Genomic DNA, 19,963 nt, shown 5'->3' on the forward strand with positions numbered 1-19,963 from the left:
ATATTTGACCTAATAAGACTGATTCAATCTGCCACTGTATACCAAAGTTTCTTGAAATAGTACATTAAGATGTGTGCTTAACTTGTGTGCATTAAAATGCGTACTTAAGGTTTAATCAAGAAGTATTTTCACTTGTTTTAAAAACGGGTGTTTTCAGATTATGTGTTGTATTTCTGATCTTTAAATTAGCTTGAATGCTTTTGTTTCAAGGTGCAAATGTTCAAATGATAAGAGCCATGCAAACATGCTCTTTCATGGTTGCATAACATATTAAAATATTTCTAACACATCTTGCAAATAAGAAACGGAAATTCAATAGCTTAATAAAAAGGTTGTGCATATTATTTGATCACTTTTGTGACGTATTGTTCATTAAGATCAAACTGAAGTATGTTAATCCTAGACAAAAGGAAATAAAAATTTACACTCCAGCAATTTCCATGTTTCTTTGTTTGTGAGGCCTTTATACACAACATACAGATTGGTAACAACCATATTTGGATTCAGCACACCGTAATTATCTTTAAAAAACTTTTTTGCAACTTTTAACAAAAAAAAATGCCTCTCACAATTAACGCTTTTGAAAACCTACCAGGTCTATTGCTCAAGAAACAGAATTTTTGTCTCTCAGGAAAGTAACATCCATTTGTATCTGTGAATTATTTTTAAATAAAAAGTAAACAAAAATACCAAAATAAAACATTTTTGTAATACACGTTTATAGTAAATTGCTTAAAGGAGTTGAATTCAGTCTGATTCTTCACCTTTAGTTCACGTTGTCATTTTTTTCTTTCAACTAGCATTAATAATAAAGCAGTAACCACCTTAATGTCAAATGCCCTGGCTTTTAACAGCTTTAAGTCAAACTCTTAGCATTATATAAATATAGGAGCTGCATCTAATACAATATTAAACTTTTTCACTGAGTCAAAAATTTGAATGAATCCTTACTTATCTTAGAGATAAAACGTGTTTGTAAAATCAAATGTGGCCTAACATTAAACAGAACAGATGATCTATGCTCTTTTTTGGTTCTAAGGGCCATTTTTCAACTGGACTCTAAAAACTGTTTGTAGTATAAGTGAGAAAATCCTTTTTCACATGTATGTTGATTTATTGCAAATGCGGGGAACCAGTTTTTCCATCTGATGCTATTTATACATGTGCAAATAGAAATTGTTCAGTATGCAAGCAAAAGTGCCTGCAATTATAATGGATGTATTTTTATATCTTATGTTTATTGCAGTAGTAATTAATGACTCCAGTCATAGACAAGGTACTGTACAAACATAACAGAAAGACAATGAATTTGCTGAGTGAATATCTGCCTTAGAAGGTGATGCTTTTCCTTCAATCTTGAGTATGATGGGATGGGATGACTCTCCATAACACATTGGTGTTATCAGATTAATAATAGGATTGGCAGATATTGTATTTTAATTGATTCTTCTTTTGTTTTGCATGCAGGCATATTACAGGCAAGTTTCCTGAGTATCCTAATGAAGAGGAGGGAGGTTCAACTGCTATTTTTTCTCAAAAAACCCCAGATCAGGTATTTTAACGCCTCTCCCCCCTCAAAAAGGGATAAAATGCTTAGAGGTTGAAACTAAGAGAAACAAAAGTGTCCACATCTACCCAAGTGAGATTTTATAGCAATGGTCTCCACTGCTCTAAAATTTTTTGATTAAACTTGTTATTGGGATGGCAATGGTTATGTACTCAAAATACATAAGAACAGCAATATTGGGTCGGACCAAAAGTCCATCTAGCCCAGTATCCTGTCTTCTGACAGTGGCCAATTCCAGGTGCCCCAGAGGGAATGAACAGAACAGGTAATCATCAAGTGATCCATCCCCTGTCGCCCATTCCCAGCTTCTGGCAAACAGAGGCTTGGGACACCATCCCTGCCCATCCTGGCTAATAGCCATTGATGGACCTATCCTCCATCAATGTATCTAGTTCTTTTTTGAATCCTGTTATAGTCTTGGCCTTCACAACATCCTCTAGCAAAGAGTTCCACAGGTTGACTGCATTATGTGAAGAAATACTTCCTTTTGTTTGTTTTAAACCTGCTGCCTATTAATTTCATTTGGTGACCCCTAGTTGTTGTGCTATGAGAAGGAGGAAATAATACTTCCTTATTTACTTTCTTAAGCAAGTAAATTTATAGTTTCCATTACTCCTTTGCCTTCATAAGCAGAGATTAATTCCCATATAGCATATATAGCTACTAAGCCACATTTGAAGATGATATGTAAAGTATGTAATTACACATTGATAAGTGAGTGTAAGAGAGTCTAAGGGCAAAGAAGTCTCTTAGAAGAGTTACACCAGTTTACCTCAATTAATTTTTTAAAATGTATTCAATTAGACTGATGCAAACCCCCAATGCAGGTACATTTAATCCATTTTAAACCTGGTTTTAAGCAGTTTAGTTCGCATCAGTAAATTACCAAATTAAGCTAAATCATTTTAAGTAAGGACTCGTATGTCTCTACATTAGGTGTTTGCACTAGTCTAAGTACATTGATTTTAAAATATTTAGTTAAACCAGATAAAGGTTTCTAATATACACCAGGCTTAAGTTGCTTTCATTTACTGCCACTGGCCAATAAAAAGGTTTAAGTTAAAGTGAGTGAAGAGGCTTAGTTTATCTTACACCTTTTTGCAACCCCTCTCAGTTGCTTTTCCTGTTAAAACCCTTTTCTGGCCCCTCTGACTAATAAAAGCAGCTTGTAATCTCTTTCCTTGACCATCAGGGTGTCAAGGAAATGGAGAATGTGATTAAGCTCAGTTGGCATAGAAAAGGCAGAGATTGGCACTCAGAGCCATTTCCTCCATCAAAAGTGAAATGCATCCGATGAAGTGAGCTGTAGCTCAGGAAAGCTTATGCTCTAATACATTTGTTAGTCTCTAAGGTGCCAAAAGTACTCCTTTTCTCTTAGCTGGATGATGAATCTGTTGGGGAAATAACCCTTGGGAACTCCTGTACATGATAGTAGAATTTGACCCACCGAGCAAACCAGACTGGCTGGCTACTAGTGGGCTGAGGAAAAAATACAACTTGATGTCTGGTTATTAAAATAAAGTTTCCCGTTCCTCAAGATTATTGTCTTTATTAGCTGCATGCAATTGTTTATCTTATTTAATGAAACTATAATGAAACATTATTTTAATTTAATTGTTTTCTGGAAAATCCAACAGAAAAGCCGGGGATAGGTCAATGGTAAATATTTTTGTTTTTCACAATTGTAAATATTGACTCACTTAGCCTAAGGCAGAGTGCTCTCAAAGTTAGTTACTTTGCTCAGAATAAGGAAAATAATGAGAAGTGGGTCTCTGAGTCTCACCAAAACTGAAGTTTGGCATACTCTAGCTCACAGTTTGCTAGGGTCAGCCTGCCAGTCTCTCTATCTAAACCTCTTTGTTGTTCAGTCCCAGACAGAATGAGGAAAAACAGTCCGTTAAGTTTTTCAGGTTTTAAAGCAGAAACATATGCTGGAGTCAAGAGGGCTTTGTAGGCTGTTCTAAGCAGCGTGGAGCTACCCAGCAGGTATTGCTTGTTATTAGAGATACCTTCAGGGAACATGAGGATAATTAGACCTGCCCCTGCCAACAAAAAGAACAAAAAGAAAATATGACAAGAAATGGTACCACCAAGCAATACTGATTTGCAGTAGATTTTGGAGTATGTTTTTTCCCAGCTTTTCATTCCTATCTTCATTTATTTTGCTATGTTTCTTGGGCATCTGCTTCATCACTACATTATAAATATAGGAATTCTAAAACCTGGAACAACAGTTTGAGAGATTGTGTTACTATCTGTTTTCTCCCTGCATTAAAGGAAAACAATACAAAAGTAAAATACACCTATTTCTGCTGGCAACATTATCAAAATTATCCAATTTGACATAATTTCTGCCTCCATTTTTCTCCTTAAGATCAGTATAATTGCGATCAGAATATGACCCATGTTCTCTCAGATATTCAGAATATGTTTGCCCTATAGAGAGGGTATTGAAGTATGTTAATGAATTTCCTACCTGACTGTCAAATATATAAGTAAAGGATCTTGTGTTTGTCTGACTCAACATACTGTTGATACTGGAAGAACAACTACTCTGCAACTAAAAAAGGAGTACTTGTGGCATCTTAGAGACTAACAAATTTATTTGAGCATAAGCTTTCGTGAGCTACAGCTCACTTGATGCATTCCGATGAAGTGAGCTGTAGCTCACGGAAGCTTATGCTCAAATAAATATGTTAGCCTCTAAGGTGCCACAAGTACGCCTTTTCTTTTTGCGGAAACAGACTAACACAGCTGCTACTCTGAAACCTGTTACTATGCAACTGTTTTTGTTCAACTCTGGTATTCTGGGTAATATAAGTCAATGGGAATTTTGCCATTCATTTCAATGGGGCCAGGACTTCACCTTTTGTATGTATTACCTTCCGTGAATAGGCCGGTTACTATCAAGTTAAACTCTATGAAAAATGAAGACAGGATTGTATTTAAAAGTGAACATTTGATAAAGCCTTGGGTAAAGACACTTCAGGGAAAATAAAATGAAAATTTATCATTTCTCAAACCATTGCTACATTAAGAAAAGGAGTACTTGTGGCACCTTAGAGACTAACAAATTTATTAGAGCATAAGCTTTCGTGAGCTACAGCTCACTTCATCGGATGCATTTGGTGGAAAAAAACTACATTGCTACATTAGTATACATTCAATATTTCTTTATCCTTCGATGACTATGACCTTATTTAATTTTATAATATAGCCTGGTACTTCTGCACAAACTATGCTTTTGTACTTTGAGGATACTTTTGTGCATATATTTAACCTCGGTAAAATATAAATAATAAAAAAATATTATTAATAATAATAATTAAAAATAAAGTGTGCAAAAGGTGTCCCTGTAGGAATTTTCTGGTTATTTATATTGAAAAATATATTATTTCTTTGTTGACAAGAGGCTTTTGTCCCTTAAGGAAATAATTTAAGATATTGGTGAAAATCAATATAATCTTACTGCATCTGTTTCAGATTTTTATCCCCTATGCCTTTTATATCCTTCTATGAAGACAGTTTTTGCCTTTCCTTTTATACACTCCCAACAAAATGACAACTTGTTTCTGCAATTAATCCTTTTAAATAAATGACTCTTCACTAGAAATAACCCACTACAGTTGCTGTCTAGAAATCACATCATCCCTCCAATTACTTCCAACATTCAGAAGCTTAAGAAATGAAAGAATCTGCTTCCTGGGATTTTTGGTTGCAAATTAAATGTATGTGTCAAGAATAGAATGTCAGTTCTGAATTACTGTAATTTCAACTTTATAATGTGCAGGCAGTAATGGGGTGGGGGGATTATGTGCTGTCTGCTGTGCAAACATATGTGCGTCATCCTGACTGGAGACTCTTTGTAATACCACAATACAAATGATCATAATTATTATTAGTCAGCACCATGAAACTAAAATAGTTCATATATTCAGACAGTCAGTTTGTACAGGTATAAATAGCAATGCTTTAGACACCCCCATAAGAAAGACTCAGTTTGGAGAGTTACATCATATTTTATCAAGGTATCTTGAACCACATTATTTGTGTATGTATTAATGTAATCATATATTGAAACATTCACATACACCCCATATAGAATGTTCTGTTCACTTGTTAATTAATACTTTGAACTGTAATACCTACAATGTGAAAGACAGATTCTGGATAACGACAGGTTTCAGAGTAGCAGCCGTCTTAGTCTGTATCCACAAAAAGAAAAGGAGTACTTGTGGCAACTTAGAGACTAACAAATTTATTTGAGCATAAGCTTTCGTGAGCTACAGCTCACTTTATCAGATGCATGTAGTGGAAAACACAGTGGGGAGATTTTATATACACAGAGAACATGAAACAATGGATGTTACCATACAGACTGTAACAAGAGTGATCAAGTAAGGTGAGCTATTACCAGCAGAAAGAAAAGGAGTACTTGTGGCACCTTAGAGACTAACAAATTTATTAGAGCATAAGCTTTCGTTTCATCCGATGAAGTGAGCTGTAGCTCATGAAAGCTTATGCTCTAATAAATTTGTTAGTCTCTAAGGTGCCACAAGTACTCCTTTTCTTTTTGCGAATACAGACTAACACGGCTGCTACTCTGAAACCTGTCATATTACCAGCAGGAGAGCCGGAGGCGGGGGGTAGGGGGAACCTTTTGTAGTGATAATCAAGGTGGGCCATTTCCAGCTGTTGACAAGAACATGTGAGGAACAGTGGGGGGGGGAATAAAATGGGGAAATAGTTTTACTTTTTGTAATGACACATCCACTCCCAGTCTTTATTCAAGCCTAAGTTAATTGTATCCAGTTTGCAAATTAATTCCAATTCAGCAGTCTCTCGTTGGAGTCTGTTTTTGAAGTTTTTTTGTTGAAGAATTGCCACTTTTAGGTCTGTAATCGAGTGACCAGAGAGACTGAAGTGTTCTCCGACTGGTTTTTGAATGTTATAATTCTTGACGTCTGATTTGTGTCCACTTATTCTTTTATGTAGAGACTGTCCAGTTTGGCCAATGTACATGGCAGAGGAGCATTGCTGGCACATGATGGCATATATCACATTGGTAGATGTGCAGGTGAACGAGCCTCTGATAGTGTGGCTGATGTGATTAGGCCCTATGATGGTGTCCTCTGAATAGATACGTGAACACAGTTGGCAACGGGCTTTGTTGCAAGGATAGGTTCCTGGGTTAATGTTTTTGGTGTGTGGTTTGTGGTTGCTGGTGAGTATTTGCTTCAAGTTGGGGGGCTGTCTATAAGCAAGGACTGGCCTGTCTCCCAAAATCTGTGAGAGTAATGGGTCGTCCTTCAGGATAGGTTGTAGATCCTTGATGATGCATTCGAGAGGTTTTAGTTGGGGGCTGAAGGCAATGGCTAGTGGTGTTCTGTTATTTTCTTTGTTGGGCCTGTCCTGTAGTAGGTAACTTCTGGGTACTCTTCTGGCTCTGTCAATCTGTTTCTTCACTTCAGCAGGTGGGTATTGTAGTTGTAAGAATGCATGATAGAGATCTTGTAGGTGTTTGTCTCTGTCTGAGGGGTTGGAGCAAATGCGGTTGTATGCCATCATGTGCCAGCAATGCCCCTCTGCCATGTACATTGGCCAGACTGGACAGTCTCTACGTAAAAGACTAAATGGTCACAAATCAGATGTCAAGAATCTCTTCAATCTCTTTGGTCACTCGATTACAGACCTAAAAGTGGCAATTCTTCAACAAAATAACTTCAAAAACAGACTCCAATGAGAGAGTGCTGAATTGGAATTAATTTGCAAACTGGATACAATTAACTTAGGCTTGAATAAAGACTGGGAGTGGATGTGTCATTACACAAAGTAAACTATTTCCCCATGTTTATTCCCCCCCACCACCACTGTTCCTCACACGTTCTTGTCAACTGCTGGAAATGGCCCATCTTGATTATCACTACAAAAGGTTCCCCCCCGCCCGTCCCCGCTCTCCTGCTGCTAACAGCTCACCTTACCTGATCACTCTTGTTACAGTGTGTATGGTAACACCCATTGTTTCATGTTCTCTGTGTATTAAAATCTCCCCATTGTATTTTCCACTACATGCATCTGATGAAGTGAGCTGTAGCTCACGAAAGCTTATGCTCAAATAAATTTGTTAGTCTCTAAGGTGCCACAAGTACTCCTTTTCTTTTTACAGATTCTGGAGTTTCTATAGAACAAGAGCTTCCTATAGCTCTGCAAATGCACTTAGTCCTGACCTGCAACACACTGCTCACAAAAGGTTCAGGCAGTGAACACAGACTGAAAATTGTGCCAAATTACATAGGCCCAGATTTTCTACATTTCCCACTAATTATGGGTGCCCAATTTAAGAAACCTTGGGCGATTTTCAGAGGTGCTGATCATGCACCCCAGAACATCAGGACCTAAGTATCTCAAGTTAACCATAGAGAAACCAAGCCACCCAAAGTTTCAACTGTTTACTGGAGAGTAGACAAAGCACTAAGCTAGCTGTGATTGTGAGTTAAACCAGATTTGAACAGCGTCTGCAAAACTAGACTACTGTGTTAATCTGCCATTGATCACAAAGTGTGGCAGACTCTCAAAACAAAGACTTTGCAAAGTCCAGGAGACCCACAAAATCTCACTCATCATCTTGGATCCATTCCTGCAAGGTACAAATCCCTGTGGCTGCTTTTAAAGGTTTAAAAGCTTAGGTTTTGTGTGTAAATGCACATTGGAGTGTAAACAGTGTTCATACTTGCCTTACCAAGATAAAACACACTTAAAGGTAGCTAAGGGAATTCATTTCTCAAATGGAGTGAATCCAAAGTGTTAACTGCAAGTAGCATGATGGGATTTTGAGGCTTCCAATCTGCCATATTTAATGGAAATATGATTATCTTAAGTACCATGAATAACTGACATACAATGGCACCACCTTAACAGAAATATTCAGCATATAAAAGGACCTGTAATTTAGTTTATTTAAGAAAAAGAAGCATTAACAGGATTCTGTATGTTACATACAACAAATACAAGAGAAAGAATGGATGGTCCAGGGCACTAATCTGGGAGTTAGGCAATCCCTGCACTATTATAGACTTCTTGGATGAACTTGGGCAAGTCACTGAGGGTGAGATTCACAAGAGGGGTTAGGCACTGCAATACCTAGCTGTTAGGCACCCTGCTGCTGCCTAGTGGAATTCACAAGCATAAGTTCACGCCCGGGATCCCTGTACAATGCATGGAGACAGGGATTCACAAAAATCAGCATGGGAGTGACCCAGAAGGAAATGCCAAGGAGAGGGGTATGGCCTAAGCCCCACCTCTCCAAAGTAGTTAGAAGCCTCTCTCTACTTAGAATTCACAGCCATAAACCTCCTGGAGTTAGGTACCTAGGCCAGGTTAGTGGCTTTTCATGAAAAATGAGGGGGGAAGGGGGAAAATAATGTGGAGCAGGGATTTGAATTTAGTCTCCCAGGAGAGTGCCTTAACCATTGGGCTATGGGGTATTCTGGGGCAGGTACGTCTCAATCTCTCCTGTTGGAGCTGTTCTACTATGTATACCTAATTAAATATTCATTGGGCCCATGAGAGTGAATGGGAGTTAGGCATTTTTGGAAATCCCACCAGGCACCTATTGCATCTTTAGGTACCTAAATACTTTTGCAAATCTGGCTCTTCATTAAGTACTATAAATCTAAGCTCCACATTTAAGAGGTAGATTGCCTTTCTCAGGTGCCACAGCACCATTATTTCCTACCCCATCTTATTCTTGGTTCATTGGTGGTATCAGTCAATGAAGGGATGAAAAGTCCAAGGCAGGTCAGGCCTTCTCATCAAGAAGGATGCCAAAGAGATTTACATTTAGGGAGAAGAAAGTCTACGCCAAATATCTGTTTGGCCAGTTACTGAGTCATCATGGCTAGGTGCCAGTTTCACCTTCAGGAAAGATGCTGCCTTTAATCAACCAGTTTCCTGAGGATCTAGTGGCTTAGTAGCACATTAGCATTCAAGCAATTTCTACAGGTGGATTTGGATTTTCGGACACCCTGACTCATACACTGGTGTCAGCAATTTGAATTGGTACTTGTCAAGGTTCCTTCCCCACTCTGAACTCTAGGGTACAGATGTGGGGACCTGCATGAAAACCTCCTAAGCTTACTTTTACCAGCTTAGGTTAAAACTTCCCCAAGATACAAACTATTTTACCTTTTGCCCTTGGACTTCCGCTGCCACCACCAAACGTCTAACACTGGTTACTGGGAACGAGTCCATTTGGAAACGTCTTTCCCCCCAAAATCCTCCCAAATCTTACACCCCCTTTCCTGGGGAAGGTTTGATAAAAATCCTCACCAATTTGCATAGGTGACCACAGACCCAAACCCTTGGATCTTAAGAACAATGAAAAAGCATTCAGTTTCTTAAAAGAAGAATTTTAATAGAAAAAAAAGTAAAAAGAATCACCTCTGTAAAATCAGTATGGTAAATACCTTACAGGGTAATTAGATTGAAAACATAGAGAACCCCTCTAGGCAAAACCTTAAGTTACAAAAAGACACAAAAACAGGAATACACATTCCATTCAGCACAGCTTATTTTCTCAGCCATTTAAAAAAACAGAATCTAACGCATATCTAGCTAGATTACTTACTAAGTTCTAAGACTCTATTTCTGTTCTGTCCCGGCAAAAACATCAAACAGACAGAGAGAGAGAGGCTTTGTTTCTCCCTCCCCCCAACTTTTGAAAGTATCTTGTCTCCTCATTGGTCATTTTGGTCAGGTGCCAGCGAGGTTATCCTAGCTTCTTAACCCTTTACAGTTGAAAGGGTTTTTCTTCTGGCCAGGAGGGATTTTAAAGGTGTTTACCCTTCCCTTTATATTTATGACTATACTCCTAGCTCAATTTAAGGGGTTTGCACTGATTTAACTACAGCAATTTAAATATTTATTTTAATTAAAACTGATGCAACCTGGGTAGTCAAGGCCTTTAGGCCTGTGTGGAGGACCTCCTACTAGAAAGGGAAGGTCTTTTCAGCCTCAAAATGGACAAGACACTAAGAAAAATGTGCCTCTAGGTTTCTGGGACTACTTCTGCCTTTCTTTTCTAGCCTGAATCAGTATCTTTTATCCAATATCAGAAACCTTACCTGGTGTTGTCAGGTTTCCAGCATCAATCCCAGAAGAGGAGACCTTGGCAACATCAGAAGTGGAAGGACAATCTAAAACATTTCAAGAAAAGAACAGCTTTTTCCAACATGCTTTCCTTCAGGAGAAAGGCTAAGATATGATGGGTTGCTTAGGAGCCCAATACTAGTTTTAACTTCCCGTTCCTTTCCCCCTCCTTTTGGGGACGGTTTACTCGATTTTCTTGTAGCCTAAAGTGGAATTACTATGGACTGCTGGGTACTATAGACCATTCAGCTTGGATATGCAATCCAGTTCCACTCCATGCTACATTCCAATGTTCCCCTCCATTCTTTTCAGGAATCTCTCTCATGAAGAACTGTTCAGAGCAGAGTGGGAGTAGGGCTGTAGATGTAGCTTCTCAGAAATACAGATGGAAAGGCTTCTATTCATGGTACTTCCTCATATGGAAGAGGAAAGAAGGTCTTTGTGCCATCATTAACCTCTGGAAACTGAACGGCTTCTTCAGAGAGTTCAGGTTCCACATACTGACGGTAATTTCTGTCACTGCTTCATAGTTGAGCAATGAGACCTTCTGGCATGACAAGCTATAGAAATTATGCCAAAGTGTTAAGAAGACACAACCCTCTGGGTGTTTATTAGAGGTAGGTAAACTCCACCCAGAATATGGCTACACTCTGTTTGGGGTCTTGATCCCCCATGTCCATTTGTCCCTACTGTTCATTCCACTTTCCTCTAAAGTCTGATCTGAGAAACTCAGTTTATAAAGTGCCTACTTTCACAGAGCCATCAGACTAGCTCATAGCAGATACATCTGTTCTTATGTGCTGGGTGACCATTAATAGCATGAGCCTTTTAGCTTTTTTACTGCAACAACAGTATTTATCAAGCAGCTGGCAGTGGTTAATGCTCAGCTCAGACATCAATGTAGTCCTGTATCTGGATGAGTGACTAGTCTAGGCCCATTTACCCCAAGGATTAGAAGAGTCACTCACTCAGTGCAGAGTCCCTAGGTCTCTGGGTAAAGCAAGAGATGATCACTCTTGCACCATTAATTGTGTGACAATCCACTATTCAACTTTGAAAATCTCAACCAAGATTCTTATTTTTCACCCTTATAAAACTGGGCCAAACAAGATAGTAATTCAATACCATTACAGCAGGCCGATGAATACAGAAAGTCTGTTCAATCTCTTTCAATATCAGATTATTCACATTTATAAAACAAATATCTATCTTTAATCATAGTCTGGAGATACTTTACTTTTAAAATAATGCCAGTAGAACTCAGAAGGGCTGCCTAAAATTAAAACATTTGGTAACTTTCATGCAGAGTTACAGAAATTCTCACTAAATAGATCTACTCCAGAGTTGTTTGTAAATGGTTACAGTTATCCTTTAGTTATCAGTCAGAGCAGGGGATGGAGGTGGAAGTAGTTTGGACTTCTGGAATCCTACTACCACTTCGGTTAGGAAGAAATTTGGAGTACCTCTGTTGGTTTTGGATACAACAGCCCAGCTGGGACAATAAAAACCCATTTTGAACTCTAGTCATTCTGTTAATCTTTCCAGAAGAATGAAATGCTTCACTGCTGATCAACGCAAGATATGACTGAATGGTGCGTGGGGTTTAAATTACCATATTTAATTAAATGTAAGATACTGAATGCTTGGGGAAATCCACTAATGAGATTCCAATGACTGCAATGTATAGCCATGTCTATTTTCCTCCCTTTCTTTCCACTGTAAGATCTTCAATGCATCTTTAAAAGGCATTCTTCAGAAAATATATTTTACTGTTATAGATGTTTGTTTTAGCCTTAGAAATATTCCGTCTTCCCTATTTTATTTTTTTCTGTGTTGTCAGCATTTTTAAAATGTATTTTTGCAATTAAACATCAGTGTCACAGAGCTTGTATTTCATCATTACCACTGGTTACCTGACATGAGAATTAAATCTCCAACATTATCTATAACAGGGATTGGTTTCAGAGTAGCAGCCGTGTTAGTCTGTATTCGCAAAAAGAAAGGAGTACCCGTGGCACCTTAGAGACTAACAAATTTATTAGAGCATAAGCTTTCGTGAGCTACAGCTCACTTCATCGGATGCATTTGGTGGAAAAAGCAGAGGAGAGATTTATATACACACACACAGAGAACATGAAACAATGGGTTTATCATACACACTGTAAGGAGAGTGATCACTTAAGATAAGCCATCACCAGCAGCAGGGGGGGAAAGGAGGAAAACCTTTCATGGTGACAAGCAAGGTAGGCTAATTCCAGCAGTTAACAAGAATATCTGAGGAACAGTGGGGGGTGGGGTGGGGGGGAGAAATACCATGGGGAAATAGTTTTACTTTGTGTAATGACTCATCCATTCCCAGTCTCTATTCAAGCCTAAGTTAATTGTATCCAGTTTGCAAATTAATTCCAATTCAGCAGTCTCTCGTTGGAGTCTGTTTTTGAAGCTTTTTTGTTGAAGTATAGCCACTCTTAGGTCTGTGATCGAGTGACCAGAGAGATTGAAGTGTTCTCCAACTGGTTTTTGAATGTTATAATTCTTGACGTCTGATTTGTGTCCATTCATTCTTTTACGTAGAGACTGTCCAGTTTGGCCAATGTACATGGCAGAGGGGCATTGCTGGCACATGATGGCATATATCACATTGGTAGATGCGCAGGTGAACGAGCCTCTGATAGTGTGGCTGATGTGATTAGGCCCTATGATGGTATCCCCTGAATAGATATGTGGACAGAGTTGGCAACGGGCTTTGTTGCAAGGATAGGTTCCTGGGTTAGTGGTTCTGTTGTGTGGTGTGTGGTTGCTGGTGAGTATTTGCTTCAGATTGGGGGGCTGTCTGTAAGCAAGGACTGGTCTGTTTTGTTTACCTGCAGTGTTCACAGGTTCAGCTGATCGCAGCTCCCACTGGCCATGGTTCGCCATCTCTTGCCAATTGAGGCTGCGGGAAGCAGCAGCCAGCACATCCCTCAGCCAATGCCGCTTCCCTCAGCCTCCATTGGCCGGGGACGGCGAACCGCGGCCAGTGGGAGCTGCGATCGGCTGAACCTGTGGACACTGCAGGTAAACAAACCATCCCAGCCTGCCAGTGTCTTTCCCTGACAGGCCACATGCCAAAGGTTGCCGATCCCTGGTCTATAAGTATTATTCTAACATTCTATACATTTCCAGCCATCTGGGACATTACCATTCATGATGGGAAATGTCAGCTTCTTCTTTTGAGTTTCATACTAGTCCTGTTTAGGGTGACCAGATAGCAAGTGTGAAAAATCAGGACACTTTTTTTTTCAGGCATATATAAGACAAAGCCCTTTATACTGGGATGTATGGTCACCCTAGTCTTGTTATAAGGGACTAGCTTACATTACTTATGTTGCAAACAAAAATAGCAAGACTACTGCAAATAAATGCTTGATCGTGATGACTCATATGTTTGTTCACTTTGAAATAACCTGCTTTTCCTTGATAAATTTGAGCCTTAATACCCTCTCTTGGGATGCACTTGTGTATGAACCTGTCTTTGGTGCTTCCTATTAGGATTCCTCCTTTTTCCTATTTTTCCCTTAGAATCATAAAATTATAGAACTATAGGGTAAGAAGGGACTGCCGGTGATATCAAGTTGAACCCCCTGCCAAGATGCAGGATTTGTTGTGTCTAAACCATCCAAGACAGATGGCTATTCAACCTTCTTTTGAAAACCTCCAGTGAAGGAGCTTCCATTACTTCCCTACATAGTTTGTCCCATTGTCTTATTGTTCTTACAGTTAGGAAGTTTTTCCTGAGATTTAATCTAAATCTTCTATGCTGTAGTTTGAACCCATTGGCTCTTGTCCTGTCCTCTGTGGCAAGAGAGAATAATTTTTCTCCATCTCCTTATGGCAGCTTTTCAAATATTTGAAGACCACTATCATGTCCCCCACATAATGGCCTCTTTTCGAAATTAAATATAACCTTTGCTTATATGACTTGCATTCCATTCTTTTCATAGAATCATACAATATCAGGGTTGGAAGGGACCTCAGGAGGTCACCTAGTCCAACCCCCTGCTCAAAGCAGGACCAATCCCCAACTAAATCATCCCAGCCAGGGCTTTGTCAAGCCTGACCTTAAAAACTTCTAAGGAAGGAGATTCCACCACCTCCCTAGGTAACACATTTCAGCATTTCACCACCCTCCTAGTGAAAAAGTTTTTCCTAATATCCAACCTAAACCTCCTGCACTGCAACTTGAGACCATTACTCCTCATTCTGTCATCTGCTACCACTGAGAACAGTCTAGATCCATCCTCTTCGGAACCCCCTTTCAGGTAGTTGAAATCAGCTATCAAATCCCCCCTCATTCTTCTCTTCCGCAGACTAAACAATCCCAGTTCCCTCAGCCTCTCCTCATAAATCATGTGTTCCAGTCCCCTAATCATTTTTGTTGCCCTCCACTGGATGCTTTCCAATTTTTCCTCATCCTTCTTGTAGTGTGGGGCCCAAAACTGGACACAGTACTCCAGATGAGGCCTCACCCAATGTTACATAGAGGGGAACGATCACGTCCCTCGATCTGCTGGCAATGCCCCTACTTAAACAGCCCAAAATGCCATTGGTCTTCTTGGCAACAACGGTACATCGCTGACTCATATCCAGCTTCTCGTCCACTGTAACCCCGAGATCCTTTTCTGCAGAACTGCTGCCTAGCCATTCGGTTCCTACTCTGTAGCGGTGCATGGGATTCTTCCATCCTAAGTGCAGGACTCTGCACTTGTCCTTGTTGAACCTCATCAGATTTCTTTTGGCCTAATTCTCTAATTTGTCTAGGTCCCCTCTGTATCCTATCCCTACCCTCCAATGTATCTACCTCTCCTCCCAGTTTAGTGTCATCTGCAAACTTGCTGAGGGTGCAATCCACACCATTCTCCAGATCATTAATGAAGATGTTGAACAAAACCGGCCCAAGGACCGACCCTTGGGCACTCCACTTGATACCGGCTGCCAACTAGATATGGATCCATTGATCACTACCCATTGAGCCCGACAATCTAGCCAGCTTTCTATCCACCTTATCGTCCATTCATCCAGCCCATACTTCTTTAACTTACTGGCAAGAATACTATGGGAGACCGTGTCAAAAGCTTTGCTAAAGTCAAGGAACAACATGTCCACTGCTTTCCCCTCATCCACAGAGCCAGTTATCTCGTCATAGAAGGCAATTAGATTAGTCAGGCATGACTTGCCCTTGGTGAATTCATGCTGACCGTTCCTGATCACTTTCCTCTCCTCTAAGTGCTTCAGAATTGATTCCATGAGGACCTGCTCCATGATTTTTCAGGGACTGAGGTGAGGCTGAGTGGCCTGTAGTTCCCAGGATCCTTCTTCTTCCCTTTTTTAAAGATGTGCACCCACATTAGTCTTTTTCCCAGGGACTTCCCCAGTCGCCATGAGTTTTCAAAGATAATGGCCAATGGCTCTGCAATCACATCCGCCAACTCCTTTTGATCATCCTTGTCAGTCACTTCTGGATCCTTTCCAGTTTCTCTATATCCTTTCTAGACATTATTTACCAAAACTGGACACAGTACTTTAGCTGAGGCCTAACCAGCGCCAAGTGGAGCAGTACTATCACCTCCCATGACTTGCCTCTGTTAATGCAACCCAAAATTGCATTTGCTTTTTTCACAACAGTATCACATTGCTGACTCATGTTGAGGTTGTGATCCACCACAACTCTCAGATTCTTCTTAGCAGTGCTGCTGCCAAGCCTGTTATCTCCATTCTATATTAGGGAAGAAAAACCAAATGCACAAAGCATCTTTGTCTTTTTTGAATTTCACTTTCTTTTCTATAGCCCAGTTCTCCAATTTATCAAGATCCCTTTGAATTTTAGCTCTATCCTCTTAAGTGTTTGCAACCTCCCTCCCTTCACCCCACACCCACACCACAGCTTTGTATCATCAGCAATTTTTATCAGGATGCTCTCTATTCCTACATCCAGGTCATTAATAAAAATGTTAAACAACACCAGACTCAGAACAGATCACTGTGGAACCCCGTTGAGACCTCCTTCCAATCTGACAGCATTCCATTAATAGTTACTCTTTGTTTGTGGTTGCCCTTTCTTTAGCATATCCTACTCCTACTGTACATGTAAGGCTGTATCAGAATTTGGTTTTGCAAGTATTTAGTTGAATTTTGGATGAAATGATTCTATTTAGCTATAGCAAGTCAGTTTTTCAATACCTATTTGAAGCCAAAAAGTAGCTGCAGCTGATGGAAGTGTAGGATGACACATTGCAAAGTGCCTTGTAAGACCCTTTGGAACAATGTATTTTTGGAATGAGCAGCAGTCCTAGATTTCAGCACACTGCAGAAGAGTTGTAACAACCAGATTAGAAAGCCATGAACTCCACCAATTTACACTGGACAGTAGGAACACTGTCAAGATGGAGAAAACAAGCAAGGTGATTGTCCGGGGCAAGCCTGAGGCAAGGCCCCAAATGATTCCTGGCATCTCGGGAGTTCAGCTCGGAAAGCAGGGGCCAGATGCCCCTTTTTCACCTCAGAGTTCAAATAGGAGGATGAAGGGAGTATGGAGGGTACTCAGAGCCAGTAAAGAAATAAATATAGGGGAGTGGGGAAGAGAAACTATTAAAAATGAAAAACATGGGAACAGGAAAGAAAATATAAAGGGAGAGAGAGACTCATAGAAAGAATGATTTAGAAGGCAAACAGTTGCTTATAAAACGTATGCATAAGAGTGGGAAATAAAAGGGGGCAAGGGGAGAGAGAATGGCATAAAGAAACAAAGAATTAAGACCCAACACTTTACAACTAGTAAAATATAATGAGCCACGTCCTTAGCTGTCAGAAATTGGCTCTATTGATTTTAACAGAGCTATACCAGTTAACAATCTGGACCTCTGAGTTTACGGTCCTATATAGGTGTTTAGCTTCAGACAAATACCATTTCCAAGGGGGGTCCAATATTCAGCCAGATGTTGAAGCTAGACATCCACTACATCTCTGAAGGAAACATCTCAAAATCCATCTATATAAAACCAATCTGCTTTGGAAACACTGAGCCAGATTCTGAGGCAAGTCCAAGACTAGAAGGGGTCTATGCATCTTTTTCTTGCTTCTGGGCCCACTGATATGTTATGGCTCTGGGTGGAATTCAAGATGTTTCAGTTTATAAAGCCTTGAATGGTTTGGGACCTAGTTACCTCAGAAATCACCCCTTTCCACAGTATACCGCTACCGCTGATATAAACAAAAGTTCTCGAGCTGGAGCTTCCTCAGTGTAAATGAAAGGGGGCACCAGGCAGGGTGTTCTCAGTGAGTGGTGCTGTGCTTTGGAACTTGCTCTCTCAACCCTCTGGGTCTGCCAAAACCTAGATGTGGTAGCCTTCTGGGCACACTACAAAGCCCATCTTTTACCTCTCTTCTCCAAGGCTGTTGTAAAGGGAGTGGGTTGAGGTGGTTACATTTATGGGAAATCATATGCTGATTTTGTGGTTTTAACCATTGAGGTAGGTGTCCAGAGCACAGACTGAGTGCTTACCATTACATTTTTGACATGTAAAATAAATAAAATCAGTCAATTTGTACTAACTAACAGCCATTTAGCAATGGGTGACTTTTTGAAAATAGAGATTAAATAATGAAAAAAGCACAAGAATGTGAAACTGAAAGACAGAGAGAAATATCAAATCATGGCCAATTCTGAAAGTGAAAATATATTTCAAGTAGGCAGAAACATCCCTTATCCTGCTTCCTATACTTTAATATTCCTGATATTTAAAAACATACAGATAATGGTGTGTGTTACTTTGACTCTTTTCCAGGTTGCTGCTGAGCTGGCTGCTAAAGAAGAAGCAGCTCTAAAGAAAAAAAACAAAGAAAAGGGGAAAAAAGAAAAAGGAAAAAAGAAGAGGAAAGAGAAAGGAAAAGAGAAAAAAGGAAAGACGGATACTGTAAGGCATTTTAAAATGTGAATTTGTTCAGTAGTTTGTTAAAGCAGCAAAAGCTTCAGACCTGTGCCATCCATGTGGCATCTCTGGGTTTCTGTGTGTACCCAAACTTGACTTGCCACCATTGCTTCAGCCTCACTTACCAAGGGTTGGAAGTGGATGAGATCCTCATGCATCTTACTTCATCTAAGTTTGATGGCCATGGAGACTTTATTTAGGCTTCCAAAACCAGAGGCTTGGGGTGGGTGTTTGTGAAACTGCCTGTATCTGTATAGCTGGAGGACATTTGCCTGTGGAATGTTGATGTGGGAGGATTGACTCCAGGGGTATGGATGGGAAAGAATATGCTTAGAGGCTGTTACAATGCTTTAAGTATGATGTGTTCTCCACCAAGCACAGGCCTCTTTGGGTATGTCTACACTGCTATTCCAAACCTGCAGCTGGCCCATGTTAACTAACTCAGGCTTGCAGGACTCGGACTAAGGGACTGTTTAACTGTGGTATAGAGAGTGTTTAATTTGTGCCAGGGCTTGCTAGGACTGAGCCTCAGGACCTCTAGGCTTAGCAGTTCATAGCCCTGGCACTGCTGGGCTTGCTCCATCAGTTATGAATGTAAAAATATTGCTGAGCCCCAGCACCTCTTTCATTACAAATTAAGCACTGGGTATAGACATTCAGGCTTGGGCCAGAGTCCAGGCTCTAGGATCTTGTGAGGTGGGAGGGGTCCCAGAGCTCAGGCTCCAGTCCAAGTCCAAACATCTATGCTGCAAATTAAACAGCCCCTTAATCATAGTTCCACAATCTTGAGTCAGATGGCACAGGCCAGCCAGGGGTGTCTAACTGCAGTGTAGACATACCTTTGGTGTGCAGATGACAGAATGCTGGCTATCACCCAAGCATGACCTCTTCGGAGCATGGATTACTGAGCAAAGTTAGCCACCAACACCCTTTCACTCAAGAGGTGGAAAGACTAGCATTCTGCCTGCCCTTATGTATTCAAACACTGTGAAACAGGCAAACTCTCTCCCTGAAGCTAACATTTTGCCAATCCAATCTGCACACTTGCTTATATTTCAGACTAATTTTTAAGTACAATTTACTATCTGAAAACCATTTATTTTAGAATTTAAACCAATGTTTTGCGATTCGGGAGATAGTGGCCATGTTTTTTCAATTCACTTACTTAAAATGACCCTAAAGTATGAGCTCTTTTCACCTCAAGTTGTTTGTAGGCCAAATTTATGTTTTTGCTAACAAAACTACTAGAATGCTATCCCCCCTGAAGGCTTTGAAAGGTTGA

At 40.1% G+C, this 19,963-nt stretch overlaps 1 protein-coding gene across 1 annotated transcript in view; it reads left to right on the forward strand.

The window, feature by feature from the left end:
- IQCA1 (IQ motif containing with AAA domain 1) overlaps positions 1 to 19,963 on the forward strand; it is a 163,539-nt gene that overhangs the window by 78,191 nt on the left and 65,385 nt on the right. The window contains exons 7-8 of the mRNA XM_038421943.2: positions 1,468 to 1,552; positions 18,538 to 18,666. Of these exons, the coding sequence (XP_038277871.1) occupies positions 1,468 to 1,552; positions 18,538 to 18,666 (214 nt within the window). The remainder of the gene's footprint in view (positions 1 to 1,467; positions 1,553 to 18,537; positions 18,667 to 19,963) is intronic.

The sequence above is a fragment of the Dermochelys coriacea genome, chromosome 11 (genome assembly GCF_009764565.3).
Source record: "Dermochelys coriacea isolate rDerCor1 chromosome 11, rDerCor1.pri.v4, whole genome shotgun sequence".
In the NCBI taxonomy this organism is placed as follows: Eukaryota; Metazoa; Chordata; order Testudines; family Dermochelyidae; genus Dermochelys; species Dermochelys coriacea.